General features: G+C 44.1%; 1 protein-coding gene across 3 annotated transcripts in view; it reads right to left on the bottom strand.

Moving 5' to 3' along the window:
* ARHGAP26 (Rho GTPase activating protein 26) overlaps nucleotides 1-24,012 on the bottom strand; it is a gene marked incomplete at both ends in the record, with an annotated part of 441,415 nt that extends 417,403 nt beyond the window's left edge. For all 3 annotated transcript variants that reach the window (XM_080697772.1, XM_080697773.1, XM_080697774.1), the window contains one exon: nucleotides 23,859-24,012. In XM_080697772.1, coding sequence (XP_080553898.1) covers nucleotides 23,859-24,012 — 154 coding nt within the window. The remainder of the gene's footprint in view (nucleotides 1-23,858) is intronic.
* Nucleotides 24,013-24,963: the final 951 nt, after the last annotated feature.

Raw genomic sequence — 24,963 nt, 5'->3', positions numbered from 1 at the left:
CCACAAATAAATAAATTAAAAAAAAACATAACACCTTTCAGTGAGGGTGGTAGGAAGAAAAGTACCCCTCTCTCTCTTTTCGAAGCAGTTTCATATACATGAGCAAATAGCCCTGTCAATTTAAGAGTCAGCTGTGAGGCCATTTCTTCTAGGTGTGAAGATGATAAAAGAAATCAATTCACAGAAAGTAAACCAGCTCAGCCAAACAGACCTGGGCCTCCTACATGGTGTTACTTATGACACAGATTTAGAAACATGAAATTTCCCTTCCCTTTTCCCCATCTGGTAAAAAAGATAGACATCCTTGCATTAAATGCCACAACAGATACCTTTGCTGAAACTTAAGGAGTAATTCCTGGTTAAGGCCAGCTGCCTGCTCAAAAAGCTGATAGTGACCACCCCTGGGTTTTGAGACAGGTAGGAAATAGGAGGGCATTATGTGATGCATTGCTTTTATAATGATTTTTGAAAAGTCAGCATTCTAAACCATCTCCCTGAAGCTACAGAATCTTGTGACTAGATGTGTTTAAAACCAAGACATCTACATTAAGAGCAATATCATGGCCAGAGTTCGAGGTCCAGTCTCATTCCTAAAGATAATTCCTAATACAATGTCATCTCAGTCAGGTACAGTGACATATGCCTGGAAGGCTGAGACAAGAGGATCACAGGTTCAAAGCCAATCTCAGCAACTTAGGGAGATGCTCAAAAATTTATGGAGACCTTGTTTCAAAATTAAACAACAACGCCAGGCGTGGTGGCGCACGCTTGTAATCCCCGCGCTTGGGAGGCGGAGACAAGAGGATCGCGCAGGTTTGAAGCCAGCCGCACAAGCTGGCTTAAGAGACCTGTTTGAAAATAAAATTATAGAAAAAAATAGATCTGGGAGTGTAGCCAGGAGGTAGAAGAAGGGCTTTCAGGAACCCCAGTACCACCACCAGAAAAAAAAAAAAAATTAAACAAAAACATGGCTAGGTTGTGGCTTGGAGGTAGAATGCCTCTGAGTTTAATTCTCAATACAAAAAGAAAAAGTATTTATCTCCAACAAGGAGGCTCATATGAAGAGATAGCATAAAGACAATGTTTTGTTTTGTTTTGTTTTTGTGGTACTGGGGTTCCTGGAAACCCTTCCACCTCCGGGCTATACTTCCAGACCTATCTTATACTTTTTATTTGGAAACAGGGTCTCTCAGGCCAGCAAGGCTGGCTTCGAACCTGCCCAATCCTCCTGTCTCTGCCTCCCAAGCGTGGGGATTACAAGCGTGGGCGACCACGCCCAGCAAAACATTGTTTTAAATGTCTATTACCATCTCACAAAGTGAATGTCATTAGTCACTAGAGTAGCAAGAGCTGATGGGATTTTGTGCCAGGTCCTTTGCACGCGCTACCTTGTGTTATCCTTACAGTGCTCCCAAGAAAGCACTTTTCGCCGGGCGTGGTGGCACACGCTTGTAATCCCCGCGCTTGGGAGGCAGAGACAGGAGGATAGCGCAGGTTCAAAGCCAGCCGCGTGCACTGACTTAGGAGACCCTGTTTCCAAATAAAAATGTAAAAATAGGTCTGGGAGTGTAGCCCGGAGGTAGAAGGGCTTCCAGGAACCCCAGTATCACCAAAAAAAAGCACTTTTGTCCCTACTTTATAAGCAAAGAAAGAGAAGACTTAAGGGATCTTATAGTCAGCAGCATAACATGGTTAAAGCAAAAGGGCTGGCATTATACAAGGGTTCAAATCCTGACTCCAACACTTTAGTGCAGGAGTTAATCTTTCTCTACTTCAGTGTTTTTAGTCTATAAACAGTGGTAGTAGACCATCACACCTCATGGGACTGTTGTGAAAGTTGAGTGAAATAAAGTTTGGACTAGAGTATAGTGCAGTGACAGTGCAGGCCCTAGGTTTGCGTCTCAGCACCAAAGGTGGGGGAGGGAGAACGTCTGTAAAGCATTTAATCAAAGTATCTATTCAGATGGTGGTGGATATATCATTACTATCATTATAGTTCAAGTAAATTTAACAACATGCTTCCAACATTCTGAAAAGCTATCTTCTCTCTGGCATCCTGCAAAAGTATCTTTTCTTTGACCCCCAGGTCCTACTTGACCAGCAGCCAAAAAACAAGAAGGACGGCAGAGAGAGGTCAGCTGGACCTTTAAAATCATCGCACAGGTTTGAAGCCAGCCTCGGCTACTTAGTGAGGCTCTCAGCAACTTAGTGAGACCCTGTGTCCAAATAAAACATAAAATAGGTCTCTGGGAGTATAGCCTGGAGGTAGAAAGCCTCTGGGTTCCACCCCGAGTACCACCAAAAAAAAAAAATGACACATAAGAGCAGCCTGTGCAAATTTAACTTAAAGAGATAGAGCATGTTTATAAGAACATGCATTATGGATTGGTTAATAAACATGAAAAAAGAAGAGAGAGAAGGCCTGTCCAAAAGTAGGTCACTGGTTCAAAAAGAGTCTCCACACAGCATACCTGGAATATTATTTAGCCACTAAAAACCATTTTAGAGAGCAGCTAATGATATGGAAAGATGACCATGAACTACTGAGTAGAAAAGGTTATAAAAACCAAAATGACTATCTCTAATCAGTACTACTGGCATACTTTGCATTTCCTTTTATTCATCTCTATTTTCGAAATTTTCTCTAATGAACATGTATTACCTGTATAATCAGAAAAAAATGCAAGTTGGATATATTTTAAATGACTGACCCAGCCAGATGTGGTGGCGCACGCTTGTAATCCCAGCACTTGGGAGGCTGAGACGGGAGGATCGCACAGGTTCGAAGCCAGCCTCAGCTACTTAGTGAGGCTCTCAGCAACTTAGTGAGACCTGTTTCCAAATAAAATATAAAATAGGCCTGGGAGTATAGCCCAGAGGTAGAAAGCCCCTGGGTTCCAACCCAGGTACCACATTAAATAAATAAATAAATAAATAAATAAATAAATAAAACGACCCTATGTGATGAGAAACACAGGGCAACACACACCTCGGAGGAAGGGAGGGGCGCCTGCTTATTTTGGTGGTGTTGGCAGCTCAAGGGAGGGAGATGTATGCTGTGGATACTTATGTCCAAAGTATGTTTCTCCTGGAGAGCCTAGATGGAGGACCTGTAGACTCAGCTCTCACAACCCTGTTCACCCTGACCTATTCCAAATAGGTTTCTAAGTCCCTAGGTGGTATTATAAATACATAATTATATCTGAAGCTGTTCGACTAACCTAAATAACATGATCTCATTCCTTGCCCCCAAATTTTCTTCTGGAAATATAAGTCATTAACCTACTTTGTGTGCACTGCCTCAGCCCAATGATAAAAAAAAAAGGGAAACGTGAGACTTAAATCAGGTCCCATCAGAGAAGTATAAATAAGCACGTAAAGTTCCCGCTGGTGAGGGAGCCAGACGTTCTGTCCTCACCCTGGTTCTGAGCAGGTCCTGTCACCTCTGGAACATAACACAGGAACTACACAGGAAAGGAGCCCGAGGCAGGGTTGTTTACCAAGACTTGACCCTGTGCCGCCTAGACTTTGTGTTTCTACAGTCATAGCCTCAAATCCAGGAGGCTATGACTTTGAATTATGCCCAGAAATCCAGAGCAAATCTTTCCATTGACAAAGGGCTTTGTTTTCCTTATAATCAAGTTATCCGAAGATCATCTCTTTGGTCCTTTGGCAAGACAAGCTGGGGACAGGGGAAGGGCAGTCATAAGGAAAGAATGAGAGGGGAAGAAAAAGAAGAGAAAGTAGCGAATAAGGAAAGGGCACACATGCAGATGGTGAGAATGTGTTCTCTGCATTGGGGCTGGAATTTCCAAGAGCAGTAAGATGTCCTTAGTAAGGAAAAGGGCTTTTTTGTAAAACCTTACATACCCTCCAAGCCACTGCCATTTCAGCACATAAGAAATATATTTCTAACCGGGCTTGGTGGCACACGCTTGTAATCCCAGCATTTGGGAGGCTGAGACCAGAGGATCGCGGTGCACAGCCTCAGCTACTTAGTGAGGCCCTCTGCAACTCAGTAAGACCCTGTTTCAAAATAAAGAATAAAAAATTGGGCAGGGGGTGTAGCTCGGAGGTCGAATGCCTCTGGGTTCCATCCCCAGAACTGCAAAAAAAAAAAAAACTTTATTAATAGTTCCTAAAACAGTTATAGCTGAAACCCTCCAAATGCAACTATTCAAATCAGAATATTTCCAGAATTTCTTTCCCTCTGTACCTCTATAAAGACAAAAGTTCCTCTAACTGGGGGTGTGGCTGAGGGTTTGATTCCCAGCAGTGTCAAGTGGATGCATACACACACACACACACACACACACACACACACACAGAGTTCCTCTTTTACTCAAAACAATGTGTCTACCTCCTGGATCTCAGGCTCTTCCTTCCCACTCTCAACCAGGAAATTAATCTCTCCAAAGCAAGTTCGGCACCAAAGGAGAGAAAGGATGAAAGAAGGGCTCACTAGAGGTACTCTCGGGAATGAGTGTGAATTGGGCCTGTGGCAATACTCGCAAATGTGTCTGACAGAGGGTGAGGAGCAAGGGCAGTGCCAGGATCCATGGACGTAGCACTGAAATCAGCACTCTGAGGAGCTGCAGACTATTTAGCGGCATGGAAGGACACAATATGTGGCTTAACAGGAACAAGGGACAAAGCAGACGACAGAGCATCACCCTTGGAGCCACGGCTTAAAAGTCCTATACTCAGCCATAAACAACAAAATTATGTCATTTGCAGGAAAATGGATGGAACTAGACAATATTATGCTAAGTGAGATCAGCCAGTCTCAGAAAAACAAGGGTCATATGTTTTGTCTCATATGTGGAAGCCAAAGAGAAAATCAGAAACAAAAGGAACTTCAAATCAATGAGACCAGTAGAATCGTGGAAGGGTCCTACGGAGGGAGGTGGAAAAGAGAAAAAGAAAGACTAAAGAAGGCAACGGTTCAAATAATGCTATGTCCATATATGAAGCATCACACTACCAATCTCACTAACATGCGCAGGGAGAGACCGGATTAGGATGGATCGGAGGGAAACATACCAGGTGCTGTGTGCACGTAAGCTGGCATCACTTTGAACCTCACTAAGATGCATCATTCCAGTGCACTTTAATAAAAGCATATTTTAAAATGAAGGAAAGGGTTGCCTAGGACTGGAGGAATGGGAAGTATGGGAAATAACAGCTAGGATTTTCTGAGGTGGATGAAAATGTCCTAAATGGGGGAGAGAGGATAGATGCAAAAATCTGTGGATATACTAAAAAGCCATTGAATTGCATGATGTAAATGGGTAGATACTGTGATATATGAATCATTTTCAATAAAGCTATTTCTTTCATCCTCAGGAAAGACCTGAAAGCCCCCCCCCCACACACACACACACACACTGACCCATGTGGGAAACTCAGTAATATATTTGATGGAGATGGTATAATAAAAGGTGTGAGTCACCCTTCTGTGGCCTGATGTGACAAATTTCCCATGTAAGATAACCATCAAAAAACACTTCAGTGTTCTTTCTTAAAGAGACTCAGTTTTAAGGGGTAAGGAATAGACTCCAAGATTTAGAACCCAGACTTGTGAAAATAAGCCAAATTTTAGTTATCCTCAGCCGGTGATATTCACGCATGAATTCAGTGCTGCTTCAAGCACAAAACCCCAAGCCCCGTGGTGCTGTGATGGTATGAAGTCACGCTGGCCAAAAGAGGTGGGGGAGTAGAGAAGCAAGCCAAGGTCCTCTCCCCAAAGACACTCAGGCCAAAAGTCATCAGTTCCACTCCAATTTCCTATGCAATGGAGCAGAGCTTCCCTGCTGGGGAACTTATTACAAGCATGCTGGCTACATAAAGAGGAAACAGGGTTTCTTTCCAGAGAGAGAACCATCTTGCTGCTCTAAACAGCTCTGGCGACAGGGCAGCTTGCTGACTTTGCACGGAGCTCAGGAGGGCTTCAGTCAGGGGGCCAGGGGATCGCAGGGAGGCCTGGCCAGCAGATGCAAGTATGGGAGCAGCAGAGCCAAGGCTGCAGATGTCAAGGTATGGGTCCCTGGTCCCTGCCTGGCCTCTAGTTCCCACAAAGCCATACTGTGCCCAGCAGGACATGTAGCCAATGAGCTGCTGGCTAAGCTGCCCAGGGTACAGCCTGTGTCAAACATCTCAGCACCACTCACATACACAAGCAAAAAGCCCCTGTCTTTGGAAGAACTGCCCCCAGAATTTCTTAAGTAAATGGCAGGGCACAAGCAACACTGATCTTCTCATTGTAACACCTTAGGGTCTCACCAGCAGCAGCTGTGGCCTGCTCAGCCACCCAGCCCTCTCAGGAGGGCTGAGAACCAGTGGAGATCAGAACAGAGATAGGCACCAGAAAGGAGCCTTTACCAGAAATGAGTGGCCCCATAGCAGGAAGGGGAGAGCAGCACGCCGGTGAGGCACCTCCACTGCAGCGCCATCAGCCAGGCTCTTCCCAAACCAGAGTTCCCCCAGCTCTGCCACTGCTCAGCCAGCTCGTTATGCTTCCTGCGTGTTTCTAAAGGAAAAAAATGTGCAAGATAATTATAGGCTCTGACCCCAAATGACTTTAGCCCTGACAAGCACATCCAGGACTCACTGTGGGAAAACTGTTTGCCCTGTGATTGTCCAAGAGCATAAAGTTCCCTTTAAAAACTCCCCACTCCCACCCCCACCCCCACCCCCACCCCAGTGCTTCAGAAGGCTGGGCTCACAGGCGGAGCTCATGAAACCGCTGGACCCCAGGTAGGAAGCCACACCAGCTAAAATGGCCACACTGCTCAAATACTCACCCATCACTCCTTGACCTGCAGTAATGCAGACACTATCCGGATACCTGAGATGACCCAACAAGGGGCTGGACAGCTGGGCTGTGCACATTAAGGCGGAGCAAAGAATCTGAAGACTAGGCTTATGTAGAATCTCATCCAGCTAAGAGAGATGGTACTAAAGAAAACATAGATTTCCAGGCCTGCCCCAGAGCTCAGGCATCAGAAGTTCCCTAGGTAGAACCCAGGATAACGCTATGCTTATACACACTGGCTTTTAAGAACCACTGCTAGCCGGGCGTGGTGGCACATGCTTGTAATCCCAGCATTTGGGAGGCTGAGACAGGAGGATCTGGGTTTTCAGATGGCCTAGGTTACTCAGTGAGACCCTGTTTCAAAATAAAGAATAAAAAAATAGGGCTGGGGTGTCACTTAGAGGTAGAATTCTCCTGGGTTTCATCCCCAATAAGAGGAAAAAAAAAAAAAACACTGCAGGGCAAATCAAGTAGGGTTACTCTTGGGCAATCACGGTTGCAGTCATGTGAGGTTGAATCCATACAACCATCATCTTACAGCAACAACAATCTGGTAATGAAAATACGGCAGGTTCCACTTATGGGACACTTCCCATGTGCCTGCTTGCACTGCTCAGCACGACATCTAGAGTTCTCATCCATTCCTTACAATATTACAATATTACCCTCTCCTACTGTGAGGCTGCTTTCTTCAATCTCACCTCTAAAGGTCAAATCCAAAGGTCCCTGGGCAAGTCCTTACTCAAACTGACCAGGACAAAACCCCTAGTCTGTTCAAACTGTCTCCAGCCTCTCCCACCCACCTCCTACATGTTGGTACGCCCCACAGTTCTGGTCTCCACTCTCTTACTCCATGTCAGTGTTCACCATCTTTGCTGCCCATTAGAATCACATGTGGAGATTTTTTTTTTTAATTCCCCATGCCCCGGTTGCAACCCAAACAAATTACATCAGAACATCCATCCAGGACTAAATCTCTGACTGTGGATCTCTAGGGGAAGAGGCAAGGTCCTCAGGTGATTTCAAAGGGCAGTTAAGGCTGAGAAACACCGCCTACAACTCACCCCTGTGGATTCATTCACTCCCAGGGCTTCAAACAGCACCTGGAGAGATGCAAACCTACACCCATAGCTTCCATCTCGCTCTACCACCCTGCAGGTGTCTCTACTGTTGGTCCCATCAGAACAACTCAGCAGGAGCAAAACTTACCTAATTCCTCATCCCCATCACACCATGAGTCTTCTCCCATAGTCTGCAGTTCAGCCAGCCCCCCAAGACCTAGCAGAGACACACTGGAGATACTCCTAGCTCCTCCCTCTCCTCTGTCCTCCCCACCCCCCACCAGTCACCAAATGCTCTGGACTATACATTCTCCTCTTCATTCACACAGCACATCTCCTCTGAAAAGTGCCACGGAAGCCTGTGTCAGTGTCTATTTGAATATTCATACAGTGACTCCACTTAATCCACGGACTTTCAGGAAAGGGGGCTGCCTGCACATTCTCTCTCTACTCCTGGGCACACAGCCACCTACCCCTAGGACACCTGTACCCTAATCTGTGGAGCACATCCCTCCCCTCATCTCCCTTCCTCCCAGGCACCATGGCCTGATGGGTGCCCATTCCCTCAAATACTTTTGCCTTGGAACAGTGCTAAGCAGAGAGTGACTCTTGTATCACTGTGATTATTCTAAGAAATATAATGACAAGTACTTTTCAATGTAGTGATTACAATTCAATGATTATTTGAAGATATTTCAGGGGGAAAATGCTAAACATGTCAAACCTGTGATTTCTCAGTGCTATACGCTTCCCTTCTGAAATAAATGCATTTTTTAACAAGTAGACTTTGTCAACGTTAATAAACAGTGGTAAAGGTGAGGTGAAAGCAAGAGAGGTGACCTTCAAATAACCAACCATAAAGAACACAGCCTCCTTGAGCTTGATAAGCTCTCACAGGCCGTGCCCAAAGATCGCTGTTCCCCCTCCCAATGCCCTTCCAAACCACCAGCAAACCATCCATATGGCCACACTGCCTATGTTTCCCCTGGCCCCTCTCAGGATGATGAGCACCTGGGGGGGGGGGGAGTATGCCTGCTCTGTTCCAGAACTTTCCCCCTCCCCAAAGTAGCCTTCTACAGCAACGGGTTCTGGGATATTATAGACTACAGAGACATATGGCATGATGCTATCCTCCATCAGGGGCAAGTGCTAAGTTCAACGGGAAAACAGCAACAGAGAGGTTTCAGATTGAAACACCCCCCTCCCTCATCTGTGCCCAGGAATTCCCTGTCCACAGAGAAGCTTCTGCTATGTCAAGGTCTGCCCCCTGGCCCAAAGTCATGATCCCCAGCCATCAAAGGCAGGGAATTGTCCTCCTTGAACCCTTGCCAAGCCTCCCGAGTAACGTACACACTGCACAAGGAGAAAAACTGCACAGCACCATCACTAGGAACACAAGTTCTCTGGGGTCCTACATTCAGGAGATTCCTAGGTACAGCTGGGTTGCAATTTAGGGAATGATTTCTATTGTGGTTTTTTAATCCCAGAATTAACAATACATACAAACTTAGGAGAGGGAAATGGAGAAAATTCTAAGTATTGTTTTATTACAGACGCCACTCTATAATAGTGTTTAAGCAGTGAGTTTCCATCCAGCTCTAAAACCATGATTTATAAATATCAGATCACTTGGAACTTTTTAGAAAAACCCTTATGAAATAGCTATTAAGCTGATAAATATACATATAGTACCATATAGCTGAACAGTTCTACTTCTAGGAATTCTTCCTACAAATTGTTTACTTAAATAACCCATGCCAGAGGTGGCAGGATGTTCCTACCAGCATTACTAATAAGGTAAAAGATTGGAAATAATCTAAATGTCTCTCAATAGGGAAATAGTAACACAAATTATGTTATATCCATATACTGGAAAACTATACAATGCTAACAATGAGTAACACCATATGCACTGATATAGAACATTTAAAGTATATTATAACAATATGCAAAACAATATATATGACACCTTCCAAATATACATATATATGCCATATATATGCTCTACATGTATATATGCTCTATGCGTATATTTGCTATATACATCTGCTATATCCATCTGACAAAGAAACCACACACGTACGCCACTCAACCCCAGGAATCTCCTCTTTCTAAATATAGTAGGAAACTGCCCAGTCTCCAAGCTCACCCTCTTCAGCACCCTGTGCCTTCCAACCAAGGTGAAATATGCATATTTGCTGACATATGCATATTCAGAAAATACTTAAGAACCGGGTAAAATGTTGCCTCCTTTATAACTGGATGGAGATCAAGAGACCAGGGGTTTTGGAGGGATACTTGCATTCCTTTTTGTCTCTTTTGAACCGTGTACCATTTTAGAGTATCATTACCTGTTTAGATCACCTTTTTAAAAAGAAACCTAGATATAAATTAAACTAACCATGCCTTCCTAATGATATTTGCTCAGCTGATACTCACTGTCTGCACCTGACCTGCAAGTGTAATAATGAGCCACGCTGTCAGAAATCTGTTATGGCTTTTGTCCCATGAGCTCGACAGTGCACTTGGCACACAAACAGCCAAGGCTCAACTCAGCACCTGGAAATCTATCTGAAGCCACACAGGAGGAGCCAGTTCATATTTTCAGTGTTCCAATTATCCTGGAGTAGACTGAAAAGTAGATCTGAGAGCAAGATCAGAGGAGTTTTGAAACCTACCTGTGATGTCTTTACAAACCATACAAAATAGGGTTTATTTTGGCGTTTCCTGTGTGGCAGCAACAGGAATCAAAGTATAGCTACTGGCTTGGCCCAGAAAAGCCAGCCAGTTCACAAGGCTTGATCCACAATACCCAAACTCCAAACCTTTGTCCATCTGACAAAGAAAACACACACGTACACCACTCAATCCCAGGAATCTCCTCTTTCTAAATATAGTAGGAAACTGCCCAGTCTCCAAGCTCACCCTCTTCAGCACCCTGTGCCTTCCAACCAAGGTGAAATGAGCCAGACGTAAACATGCCGTGACAGCTTCGGGCTCGCATGCCAAGCTGTTTTCCTTGCTATTTCCTCTCTTCCTCCACCCTGACTTCCTATGAAGATATGTAAACCCAGTGACTCTCATATGTAAAAAAAAAAAAAATCCTTTTGCAAATAATACTGCTGTTCTCACCCTAAGGAACATGGTTTCTTGCTTGGTCCCTGAAATTCAAGTTTGGAATATGGGCAAAGTCCTGTCCATCTCCTATTTTACCTGTAAAAACCTGCAGCTCAGAAAAGATATTAGGGCCAGGCTAATAAGGACACATCTAATTAATTATTCTCTCTTTCTTTCTTTCTCTCTCTCTCTCTCTCACACACACACACATACACACACACACACACACACACACACACACACACACACACACTTTGTCCTACCAACCCTGGTTCTTTTAGAATCAGTTTCAATACCTATAAAAGAATGGCGTGCTCAGGATGCTTCCAATATGGGCAAAAGGTTAAGCTCCAGAAACATAATCTAACACACCCAAAAGAGAACAAGTATCAGCTAGCTATAGGGATGTAAAGGATGTAAACAATGAATGGATGTCAAAGATAATGTAAAACTGGAGTAACAATTCTATTTGAAGGAATCTATTCCATGGAAATGGCTGGGACCCACACACAAGGTAGGCATGCAAATGATCACTATGCCATTTTCCCTAATAGTGAAAACCTGAGATAATCCCAATATCCTCCATAGGAGCCCACACTGTAGAACCCGATAAGTGAAAGAATGTAGTATATACATGTACTGCATGTACTGGCATGAGGCATCATAGTATCTGGAAAAGCAGAACAGAAAATTTCACATAGTATAATCCCATTTATGAAAATTCACAGAAAAAAAGTATATCAAGCTTTTGTTGAAATGGTTAACAGGAGTGAGCGTGCTGGGACTGTAGCTCAGTGTGACAGCACTGGCCTAACATGTGACGGGTCCTGGGTTCAACCGCAGCACTGCCAAAAAAAAAAAAAAAAGGAAAATAATAAGGGAGTAGTTTAGTCTATATATTTCTCTATAGTTGTTGATTCTTGTGTGAAAATATATTCACAAACTATGTGTGTTGCTTTTGTCTCTGTGTTATAAGATTATGTCATTCATTCACACTAACTTTCTTCCCAAGCCTAATCCTCCCCAAATCTCTATTTCAGAAAACAGTACTGTCATTCACATAATTGCTCAGGCCAAAGACATTTGAATCATTCTTGACTTCTCTCTTTTCTCTGAGAATCACATCCAATTACACAGCAAATCACATGAGCTCTATTTCAAAAAACACCCACATCTGACCACCACCCCTGATACTGCCGCCCTGGTCTGAGATGTCATTGTCTCTTACCTCACCTATTGTACCAGTCTCTTAACTTGCCCCCATTCTCGCCTCGTTATATCTATTCTCCACCCAGCTGCCTGTCTGATCTTTTTAAAGAACAGCATGTCACAACCTCTTACAGTAATCGCAGCAGTCAGAATGAAACCCAAAGTCCTTCCTAGAACTCAAGATCCCCATGACGCGGCCACTGGACTCTCCTACTCCTTTGCCATCACTCTGCTCCAGCCACAAGTGGCCTCACTGCTGACCCACTGCGTGTGCTCTTCCTCCACTGCACTGGCCGCCTCCACCCAAAAGCCCTTATGCTAATCTGGGGCTTTGGAAGGGCACAGTAGGAACAGAATAAGGGCTCCATATTTGTTGAATAAAAGCATTCTTTGGTGGCAAATGTGTGTGTGTGTGTGTGTGTGTGTGTGTGTGTGTGTGTACATATATATAATTTGAAACATGGTTATAATTTTTTTAAATTACAACTAAGGTGAATCGGAAATTTAACTCTAGAAAAACCACTTTGACCATTAGCATCAGATTAGCATCCCTTCCTTGGCTAATTTTCAGAAATGCAATGGCCTTGACAGAGTAACAAAATCCCCTTCACAAGTTGCTCCTCCAATAGCTCAGTGGTAATGATGAGTCTTTCCTGGTGGGCTCTCATTTTGTCAACACAGGAAGTTTGGGGTTCAGTAGGTTACACTGGCCAGAATTAGAAAGCCCTGCCTGTGAGATCTGCCCAGAGACATGCTGAATGTCCCAACTAGAGAAGAAACCCAAACCACAGTCTGCTAAGAATCACTTTCCTGAGATCCTGAAATTGATCCATCAGCTAAATCTGAGACCACAGCAAATAAAGAAAAAAAGTCCCCAAAAGAAGACAAATGGAGAAAAATACTAAGTGCATTGTCATCAAAGGTTTTATGGGGCAAAGTAAAGGGTAATGAGTATTTGAATATTTCAGCAAAGAAGTTTCACCAATGGCTAATAAATGCATAAAAGACACTCAACAGTATTAGTCATCAGGGAAATGCAAATTTAAACCACAATGAGATACCAACTTACTCCATCAAAAAGAGATACAATCAAAAAGAGATAATAACAAGTGTTGGTGAGAAGTGTTGGTGAGAAGTTGGTGAAAATTAGAGCCCTCACATATTGCTGGTGGGTATATAAAATGGTGCTTATGCTGTGGAAAACAGTTTGCCAGATTTTAAAAGTTAAACATTAAGTTTCATTTAAGCCTAAATTTAAGTCAAAATTTAATATAAGCTTGTCATATAACTCAGCAATTCTATTCCTAGGTAGGAAATGAATTAGAAGTGAAAACATATACCCACACAAAGACATGTATGCAAATGTTCACAGCAGCACTACTCTTAAGAGCCAAAAACTGAAAACAACTCAAATATCCATCAGCTAGGGAGTGGATAAACAGCTTATGATTGGTAAAATGGAAAACTCTTCAGCAAGAAAAAGAAATAAACTTCTGATACATGCTATGACATATATGAACCCCCCAAATCAACATACGAGGTGAGAAAAGCCAGATCACATTATATGATTCCACTTAACTCACATTTTCAGAAAAAGCAAATCTATGGGGACAGAAAAAAAGTAAAGTAATGAATGTCTGAGCCTGGACATGAGAACGGAGAGCACCTGCAGAGAGACAGGAGGAAGCTTCTGGGATGATAAAAATGTTCAGAAACTGGATTAGGGTAATGGTTGCCAGATACACATGATAACTATTATTGCATAAATAGATTTATATGAGATGTCTCAAACAGGCACATTCATAAAGACAGAGCAGAAGAGAGGTTAGTAGAAGCTGGGCATAGTGAGCATGGGAGTTATATGGGCACAGAGCTCCAGTTTGGGATAATAAAGTTCTGGAAATAGTAGTGATGGTTATACAACACAGTGATTGTGCTTAATGCCACTGATAGGTATACTTTACACTGGTTAAAATGGTAAAGTTTGGCCGGGCGTGGTGGCGCACGCTTGTAATCCCCGCGCTTGGAAGGCAGAGACAGGAGGATCGCATAGGTTCAAAGCCAGCCGTGCTGGCTTAAGAGACCCTGTTTCCAAATAAAAACATTAAAATGTAGGTCTGGGAGTGTATCCCAGAGGTAGAAGGGTTTTCAGGAACCCCGATACCACCAAAAAAAAGGTAAAGTTTGTGTTATGTATATTTTACCACAATAATTTTAAAACTCAATAAGAAAACAACCAAATTTTAAAAACGAGTAAAAGATCTGAACAGACATCTCACCAAAGAAGACATACAGATGGCAAAGAAGTGTATGAAAAGATGCTCAACAGCATATGTCACGAGGGAATTGCAAATTTTAAAAAACATGAGATATACCACCACATACTTATTAAAACGGTCACAATCCCAAACACTGTCAACAGCAAGTGACGGAACAGGAACTCTCGTTTTTCTGCTGGCTGGTGGGAATATAAAATGGTACAGCCACTTAGGAAGACAGTTTTGCAGATTCTTAGAAAACTAGGCATGTTTTTACCATATGATACCCCTTGGATTTACCCAAACGAGTTGAAAACTTATGTCCACACATAAGCCTGCACACAAATGTTTATATCTGGTTTATTCATAATTGCCAAAATTTGAAAACAACCAAGATGTCCTTCAGTGGATGAAACTATTTCAAACTGTATACATCCAGACAAAGGAATGTTACTCAGTAATAAAAAGAAGTAAATTATATCTGTGCTCATAAACTGGGCGTGGTGGCACATGCTTGTAATCTCAGCATTTGAGAGGCTGAGACAGGGGGATTGTGGTTAGCAGACAGCCTCAGCTACTTAGTGAGGCCCTTTGCAACTCAGTGAGATCCTATTTCAAAATAAAGAATAAAAAATAGTGCTGGGGGTGTGACTTGTAAGTAGAATGCCTCTGGGTTCCATCCCCAGTACTGGGGGGGAAAAAAGTAGTTACCAAGCCATGAAAATAGATGGAGGAACTTTCAGTGCATATTGCTAAGTGAAAAAAACTAATCTGAAAAGGCTACAAACTGATTCCAACTATGGAACATTATGAAACAGATAGAACTAAGGAGATTGTAAAAAGATCACTGGTTGCCAGGAGTTGGGGAGAAAGATTGATATAAGCAAAACATAGGACTTTTAGGACAGTAAAACTATAATGTATGATACTATATAATAGTGTGGTACATCGTTAGACATTTAACAAAATCTGCTATGCAGGAGACTGAGACAGGAGAATTGCAGATTCAGAGTCAACCATGGGCAACATGGGAAGACTCTATCTCAAAAAGCAAAACAAAACAAAAACATCCATAGAATGTACACCACCACTAGAGAACCCTCATGTAAATGACAGACCTTTGACTTTACCTTTGACTTTAGTTACTAACATTGTATCAGGCAGTTGGAAATGTAGCTCAGTGATCACATGCATGCTGCTGGCTTTGGGTTCTATCCCCAGCACTGTGTGTGTGTGTGTGTGTGTGTGTGTGTGTTTTGTGTGTTTTGTGTGTGTGTGTGTGTGTGTGTGTGTGTATAGCAGTAGCAACAAATATACATCAAGAATATGAAAGATGCTGACAATGGAAGAAAATTTTAGAAGTAATAGGTATTGCCGGGCGTGGTGGCGCACGCTTGTAATCCCCGCACTTGGGAGGCAGAGACAGGAGGATAGCGCAGGTTCGAAGCCAGCCGCGCACGCTGGTTTAGGAGACCCTGTTTCCAAATAAAAAATGTAAAAATAGGTCTGGGAGTGTAGTCCGGAGGTAGAGGGCTTCCAGGAACCCCAGTACCACCAAAAAAAAGGGAAGAAGTAATAGGTATTAAGGGACTATATGGGAATTGCTGTAAAAACTAAAGTTTATTAGTTCCTTCAAAAGGGAGAAGGGCATTCCTAGCTTCAGTCAATGAATTGAAAGTACATATTGAATGTAATTTATTCAGTGCAACTTAGATTGAAGAAAAGTAGAGAGATTTTTAAAGCCAATGTTATATAAAAACCACAAAATCTTGGATTTAATTTGCTGTTGTTTATATTTGTATGAGTAATGTTCCAAATGTCAGTATTACAAATTACCACCATTTACAAATAATTAGGAAAAGTCTTTTTTTTCCCCCTTTTATTCACAAGGTGCTAAAGCAAATCAAAGAAAAAGGGAGAAATTTGTTGCTACCTAACTGCAAACACATTTTGTTCCATTAGGATTCTGTACATAATAAAAAAAAAAGCAAGCTGATATTGAATATCCTTTGACAGTTTATGCCACTCAGGAAGGGCTCATCTCTCCAGGCACAGTGGTGCTTGCCTATAATCCCAGTACTTGGAAGTCTGAGATAGGAGGATCACAAATTCAAGGCCAGCCTCAGCAACTCAGCAATGCCATGTTCCAAAATAAAAGATAAAAAGGGCTTCGAGTGTAGCTTGGAGGTAGAATGCTCCTGGGTTTAACCCTCAGTGCCCTCCCACCCCAATAAAGAAGAAGAGCTCATCTCACTCTTGCAAAAATGTCTGTACTAAATTCTAAAGAAGCACAAAAGGGTAACAGGGTTTAAAGCACACAACACTTGTTGTTTTGACTCATTTCAATGGACAAGGAGAATGAATCAGACCAGTAACAGGTTTTTGGCCGCCCTGTTCAATGCTCTCTTACCCTGTTAAAAGGGAATCATTGATTTATCACTCAGCACAATCCAAAAAGAAAGCGTTGCTTTACAATGCCAAGACATAGATCACTGCCCTCATTGGCCTCTCCGGCCTACAAGGTTCTTTACGACTACGAGAGTTAGAAATTTACAAAACTAACAGCACAATATAAAATATTAGCTAGTCTTCACTATCCTAGGTCAAAAGTCTAAAAAAAACACAAGGACAATATTTTCACTTAGTCTAGTACCTGCTGCATGAACCTTTCTGGAATCTAGATTTATCAGAATTGTGCATCTTTACCACCAGCCTCTTTGCAGAAGGACAACATTCAAGCAGACCCTGCAGTCCTCAAAACTCGGTCGCACAACTTCCTAGCGGTGTGATTTTAGACAAGTGATCTCCTACCATAAAATGCAGGAAGGGAAAGGTACAATTGAGCCTCTGTATCCATGGGCCTACATGCTGGGGTTTAACCAATGAGGGTGATTAATATTGAGGAGAAAAAAGTGCCTCCGCACAAGCTTTGTTCCTTGCCATCATTTCCTAAACAAAACAATATGACAACTATTTATATAGGATTTACATTATATTAGGTATTATACGTTCTCTAAGGATGATTTTATGGATTCAGGAGGATGAGCATAGGTTATATGCAAATACTATGCCATAATATGTAAAGGGCTTTAGAATCTAAGGATTCCAGTACCTGAGGGGGTTCTGAAACCAACTCCCCATGGATACTGAGGAACAACTGTGTTAGTCTCTCATGATTGCGGTAAGGAATAATAGGACAATGTGTGACATTTAGCATAAGACCTGGGACTTGGAAAATGTACATTAAATGAAAGATACTTGTATTCTTTGTGTGTGTGTGTGTGTACAGTACTAGGGATGGAACCGAGGGGCATTCTACCTCTGACCTACACCCCCAACCCTATTTTTTATTCTTTATTTGGAAACAGGGTCTCACTGAGTTGCAGAGGGCCTCACTAAGTAGCTGAGACTGTCCGTGAACCGCAATCCTCCTGTCTCAGCCACCCAAATGCTCGGATTACAAGTGTGCGCTACCACGCCTGACAATACTTATATTCTTATTAGGCTGTCCATTCTTTTCTGTTAAAATTAACCTGGGAAGACATGCATGGGAAAGGACAGAGCTCTCAGAATTACTAAAAGTCTGAAAACTCAGTGAAATTCAAATCAAGGCACATCATCCCCAAAAAGTCTCATGAAAAGTATGAGTTCAACTAGAGAAATATTCATTTGTGAACACACTTGTAATCCTAGTACTTGGGAGGCTGAGACAGGAGAATCACAAGTTCACCACTAATTTCAGAAACTTAGTGAGGCCCTTCACAATTTGGTAAGACCCTGTTTCAAAATAAAAAATAAAATGAGGCTGGGGGTATAGTTCAGAGATAGACTGCCCCTGGGTTCAATTCCTCACTGCCATAAAAAAATAAATAATATAAATGCAATTTCCCAGAGGTTAATATTAAACACTATTCTTGTCCTGTGGTTCATTTTAATTAAATTTAAGTGTTAATGAGAATGCACAAATATATAAATTCACTTCACTTAGTAGAACAGCATCACACAGCAGGAAAGCAACCACAAAATATGGCTATACTCAGAATCACAAACCCTGCCCCGACTTAACTGAAAACTCCAAGGAAAGGGGCTGGAATCTTGGTTTTGCTTTGGCTATTCTCTCTGCATCCGTCAAAGTACCTTGAACTAGAATGAATCCATTCCCTCTTGTGGGATGAAAACACAAAGGCACATCCAGGTTTCTCCAGGCCCTAGGACAGGGCTCCATCTTACGGATTCAAAGTTTCCTAATATGAAATTTAAATCAAGAACTCTGCCTAAAGTCGGTCACTATCTAGGAAAAAGCGATCAAAACTGAACTTCCAATATCTAGACTAGGCAAGACTGCAGATGCAGAAAATAGGGAAGTAGTGGACTAGGGCTGTGAGGTTGGAGGAAACTAGGAATGACTATTAATGGGAAAGAGCTTTCATTCACGTGTGTGTGTGTGTGTGTGTGTGTGTGTGTGTGTGTGTGTGTGTGTTAGCTACACCCACTGCCTCCCTTATTTTAAATTTTGAAACAGGTTCTCACTAGGTTGCTGAAGCCCTCGCTAAATTATTGAAGCAGGCTTCAAACTTGGACTCCTCTTGTCTCAGCTTCCCAAGTACTGGGATTACAGGCATGCGTCACCATGCTCAGCACAGGGGGCTTTCTTTTGGTGGTAATAAAATGTTCGTCTGATTAAAAAATTATTTGCACAACTTCATGAACATACTAAAAGCCATTAGATTGGATGCTTCAAAAGGGTGAGTTGGATGATAATAAATTATATCCCAATAAAGTTGATTTAACAATTGCATTTCTGTCATTCTCCCTATACCCTTAAACTGCTGGAATAAAAGTACTCCATCTTGAAAACTGCAAGTCAGATTTAATGGGGTATATATATATATCCAGCCACTTAGTATAACTCGAAATCCAAAAATCAACTGTCTAGAAGGGAAGAAACAGTTCCTGAAAACTCACACCACCCTTCAAAACCAACAGCCCAATTCACTTTCCTATGAAACCACATTTGGTTTGCCACTGAGTCTATGAGACGGCAAGACCTGAGGTCCAATGTACTCTACAAGACTTTCCTGCAAGACAGAAAGAGGCAGCCATCCCAGCCATTGAAGAGGAAAGGTCACCTACCAAAAAGACTGAAAATGTTAAGTTGCAAGAATGGTATTAGGAACAGAAGGCTGTAAGAACTGTGAAGCTTACCTTTTTTTTTTTTTTTTTTTTGAGAGAGAGAGAGAGAGAGAGAGAGAGAGAGAGAGAGAGAGAGAGAGAAAGAGAAGGGTTCTAGGGACTGAACCCAGGGGCCTTCTACCTCTGATCTACACTCCCAGCCCTATTTTATCTTTTAGTTTGAGACAGGGTCTCACTAAGTTGCTGAAGCTGGTCTCGAATCTGCAATCTTTCTGTCTCAAATTTACTTCTTTTTAACTGTGGAGTTTTTTTTTTTTTTTTTTGGCATAACAACTTGTTGCAAGTTGTTCCCAGGATCCTGCCCACCAGTGGTTCATACACATACAACTGCATAATCACCAACTACTGGCACGAGGGATGTATGGACCTAACCCCTCGCACTCAAGACAAAAACCGTCTCTCCTCTCTTAGTGACTTTACCTCTGAAAAACAAGTCAACAACCCTGCATGCTAAAAGATGCCAATACCAGCTACCAATAACTGAGCAGTACCATGTTTCAGAACTAAAAATGAAAGCTTTCTACACCTGTACTGTTTCATATCCTGATGACAACCCCAGCAGGTCACTGTGGCTATATCCATTTATAAAGGAGTTCAGGCTTCAGAACAGGCCTAGAGTCAAACAATAAGGTAAGTATTGGGGTTAAAAAATTCAAAGCCAGCCAGGTGTGGTGGCACACACTTGTAATCCCAGCATTTGGGAGGCTGAGACCTGAGGATCGCGGTTCGCGGACAGCCTCAGCTACTTAGTGAGTCCCTCCACAACTTAGTGAGACCCTGTTTCAAAATAAAGAATAAAATATAGGGCTGGGGGTGTAACTCGGAGGTCGAATGCCCCTGGGTTCTATCCCTACACCCGCAAAAAAAAAAAAAAAAAAAAAAAAAAAAAAATTCAAAGCCAAGAAATTCTAAAATTCATCCATCATCTACAATCTCTACAGAACAAAAAGAAAAGTTAGGCATAGTGGCACAGGCCTATAATCCCAGTACTTGGGAGGAGAGAAAGGAATCACAGGTTCCAGACCAGTCTCAGCAACTTAGCAAGACACTCAGTAACTTAGTGTGAGTCTGTTTCAAAATAAACAATAAAATACGGCTGGGGAATAGCTCAGAGGTAGAACACCCCTAGGTTCGACTGCCAGTACTTCAGAAATAAATAAATAAATAAATAAATAAATAAATAAATAAATAAGAAAACAAGAAAAGAGAAAAACTTAAATGTACAGAATCTTGCATGAGGTAATGATTAATCTGATCAGAATAAAAGATCCTGGGTGAATGGGTCCAGACCCCCACACACACCAGAAAAAGGCCAAATCAGCACCAGAAATAACTAATTGGGAGATACCAAGACTAATCAACTCCACATCAAACAAGAACTTTCTCCAAAGGAATGAATGCCTTCTAACGTGTGTCCAAAATTATTTTATTGCTCATCCTCTGTTTCCTATCAGGAGTCTGTACTCCAGACGGAGAGTCCAAAGCAATCCTTTATATGGAGTTTATAGCTTTTATCAAATGCTCAGGGGGACTAAAAGAGAAGTATAGGAGAATCACTGCCTTTCGCTGGCCTAGAGCCCAGTGTTGATTCAGGGTTAAGTGCAAAGTCTTTGAAATTCCATAACTTGGGCTTAAATACTCCTAATTGTTGTGTCACCTTGGGCAGGTTACTGTCCTTTCTGCCCCTCATTCATAAAGTAGAAGTAATATAACAATGATCTCGATGAACTCTGGCAATCCCCAGAGGCCAGTTTTACTGTCAATGATTCACATACAAAGGAAATCTAAGCCAAAAGATCTGTAAATACCAGTTATAAAACAACTATATAAAATAAAATAACTATAGGTATAAAATAAAACTGTAAGACCAGTGTTACTTATGTAATTATATATTTATTTTAAGCCATCCTGGAAACCCACTGGCTTTCCATTTACAGCAGTAATAAAGATAATGGAAAGAAAAGTAATACAACAAATACTAATATGGTAGTATAAAAATAAATGTAGCAAGCCCTTTATGATAACAGAATGCCTGAAATTTGGTAAAGAGTGATTGGCTCCACCTTATTCATTTTAGGAAGTCACAGCCATGTTCAATTAGTAGTTAGCTGTAGTAGAAGAGCAAAGCTAGAAGCAGAACTGGATATAAAGAGACCAGAATGCCTACTTCCCCATCAGCCTTTTCCCCAAGTTACTGGGCTGGTCCATTCCATTAGGTAATAGACGCTTGAACTCCATCAATGCAATGTTTCTTCCAACCTAAAGAATTATTCTTCGCCCAAAAAATAGTAAGCAAACTTCCAGCCACCCAAATGCACCCTCCTCAGATTCAACACTTGAGATACAAAATGCAAGTCCAAAGTCTAGCAGGCTTGGTCCAAATGGTTCTGTACACGGAGGGTGGCACAGAAGCAAGAGCAGGAGCTTCATTTCAGGCTCAGGCTAGTGGATTCAAAAACTCTAGCCCAGATGCTATGGCTGTGAGACTCTGGGTGGGTCCCCAAGTTTCAGTTTTCTCATTTGCAAAATGAATAAAGGTACATGAGACGACCAAGAGATGATGCAGTGCCTGGCGTGGAGTATACGCCTCTGTAGCTACAGGTCAACAGAATCTCATTCTATATCCGTAGTGGCCAGTGCAACAACCATCACACACCAGGGACCCCTTATATTTGATGCATAAAGCAGAGGACCAATCAAAGGTAGCCAGCGGTCAATCTAAATTCCCAGGTCCATCTTATAAGTGAGTTCCTAACTTCCTTCAAACCAGGTATCATGTGTTCCCTGCACCAAGGATGACCCTAGTCTTTGAGAGGAAGAATCCGTTCATATCCATCAGGGAAGGCACAGCCTCCTGCAGGGACCCTGCTCAGGGAAGCCTTCCCACATCACAGCCCTGAGATTCATTAATTTCACCCCTAAACAGTGGCACTTGTTACCCTGAAATTCCATTGTCTCGCCTTTCCTTTATAGAAGCAACGGGCTCCCCAAATGACATCTCAGGCACTTAGCTTCTGAAAGTCTCCTTTAAAGAGGCCTGGGGACAATTCTCACAGCTAGGATCCTACCCGCTTAGGCAATCTTTCTTAGCTGAAGATATCACCTATTAGGAAATCCATCACAGAGACAGGAAAAGTAAAGAGTCAAAGGCAATTCCACTATCTGCCATCATTATTCCTGATTCTTAGGACGAAAAAGAACCAAAAAATGGGCTGAACTACTATTAAGTGGGTAGATGGGAAAGGCACCCCAAAACACTCTCACAATGCAAGGTGCTCATCCCCAGAGCATTCTAATTCGGCCAGAAGAAGAAACACTCTGGCTCTACAGAAGTCAAACAGAATGCAAATTGTATTCCTCCCCTTGAACTAAGAAGGGGAAAAAAATGTTTTACAAAAGGTCCAAGAACCTTTAAAATGAGTTTAAACTTCCTTCTGCGGGCAGACTGAGGGCATTCCTTCTCAGACCTTTGCGTTGTCAAGGATAACAGGAGAGGTAAAAAGTAGAGCGAGGAATCGGAGAGGGAGAGACGGGATGTGTTCGTTCTATTTTTAAACTCAACGCCTACAGTTTGGAGTAAAGGAACACTCTGATTCTATACTCCCACCCCTATCACCTTCTGCTAAACACAAGAATCAGAACCTGCACACGTACGCGGCACTGATGCTGGATGGGGTGGGGTGGGAGCTATCAATACTCCAAGGAATCCCATGCTAATCAATCGCTCCACTCAGAGAACCCAGCGGCCCGAACTAGGCTGGAGCTTCGTGCAGGGAGCCAAGCAGTCCGAGCCCGCCTTTTCCCTGGGGGAGGCGGCGCCCCCTCGGCGGGCTCCACTCCCAGCTAGGACGCCCAGGGTTGAGAAGCCTGCCCCATGGGAGCCACAGCTCTGGACCTGACGGTTTCCCAGCCCAGAGGGCGGCGGCGGGCTGGGCGCTCCGGCCGCAATCCCGGGACACCTGTGCGCGGTGCACACCCACCCAGCCCAGAGCACCACCCGCGCTCCGTCACCTCCCCGAAGGCGCACTGCAGGGCGACCGGCTCCTTCCCCGTCGGATCGCGGGGCTCGCCCGCTTTGCTCTCCTTCCTGCCTCGGTAGAAGCACCGACACCCGTCACTCAGTGCTCGGAGGCACAACCCGGTGGGTCCGAGCGGCGCCCCGGGGACCCTCCCGCCCGGCCGGCCCCCGCGGCTCCGGCCACTCACTCTTGAGCGCGCTGATGAGTGACTTCCCGTCCTTGATGAGCTCCTTGATGAATTTGTTGGTCTTGTCCAGCTCCGCTTCGTGCGACTTGAGCGTCTCTCGGAAGTGCGGGCTGTCGAGGCAGCAGTCGCTGAACTCGAGCGCGGGGAGCCCCATGCTGCGGGCGGCGCCGGGCCGGGGGGCGCGCCTGCCCCGGGGCTCCTGCGGCCGGCGCCCGACCACGCTCGCCGGGGACCTCGGCCGGCTCCGACGGCGGCCGATCCACAGGTGTGGCGCCGGCTCGTCCCGCGCGCGGTGCCGGTGGGTGCGCACGGCTCCGCAGCCGAGCCGGCCGGGGCGATGGGCTGCTGCTGCGGGGAGCGCGAGCGAGCCGCGAGCGAGCCGACTTACCGCGGCGCCGGGAAGCGAGCGGGCGAGCGGGCGAACGAGCGCAGCCGCCGCCTCCCCGCCTCCCTCCCGGGCTCGCTCTCCAGCAGCCTCGAGCGCCCTCTCACAGTAGCCTGGACCGCCCCACCGGCGTCCGGGCCGCTCGAACCTGCTAGCGATGACCTAATGTCCGCCGGACCAATCAGCGCGGCCTCCTCAGCCGGACCCCCAGGGCCTCCCCCAGCCTCCCCGCCCTTCCGCGGCCTTTATCCAATCAGAGCGGCCTGATTCCAATCAGGGCGGGGTCTAGGTGTGGAGGCGGGACCCACGCCACCGCCCAGGTCCGCAGAGCAAGCTCCGCCCTCTCCCGTCCGGCTGGGGTTGCAGACTCCGAGCCCTGGGGGTGAGTGCTATGGTGGGCCCCCGTCACCCCGGACCTCGCACGGCTGCTGCGGCCTTAATCTGACCCGGAGATGATGTATCTACTGGTCTGGTCTGGGGAACAGAGGAGCCTGGATGTGCCGAGCATGAAAAATCTGGTAGCTAGGGATGCTATTCACCACAGCCCGCCCTGCACTGCTGGGCAGCTGAGCTTGCACTCAAAATACAGCCTTCTGCCCCGGGAAAACCCCAGCGCACGGAGCACTACCCGCTTCTCTTCCAGTCAGGCAAAAAATGTCGTTTGCATCTTTAAATTACCAACTCTTCTTGCCTGCAGCCTTCCCGCCCCCTACAGTCAGT

This window comes from Muscardinus avellanarius, assembly GCF_963383645.1.
Source record: "Muscardinus avellanarius genome assembly, chromosome: 1".
Taxonomy (NCBI): domain Eukaryota; kingdom Metazoa; phylum Chordata; class Mammalia; order Rodentia; family Gliridae; genus Muscardinus; species Muscardinus avellanarius.
This window is presented reverse-complemented; position numbering and strand designations above follow the sequence as displayed.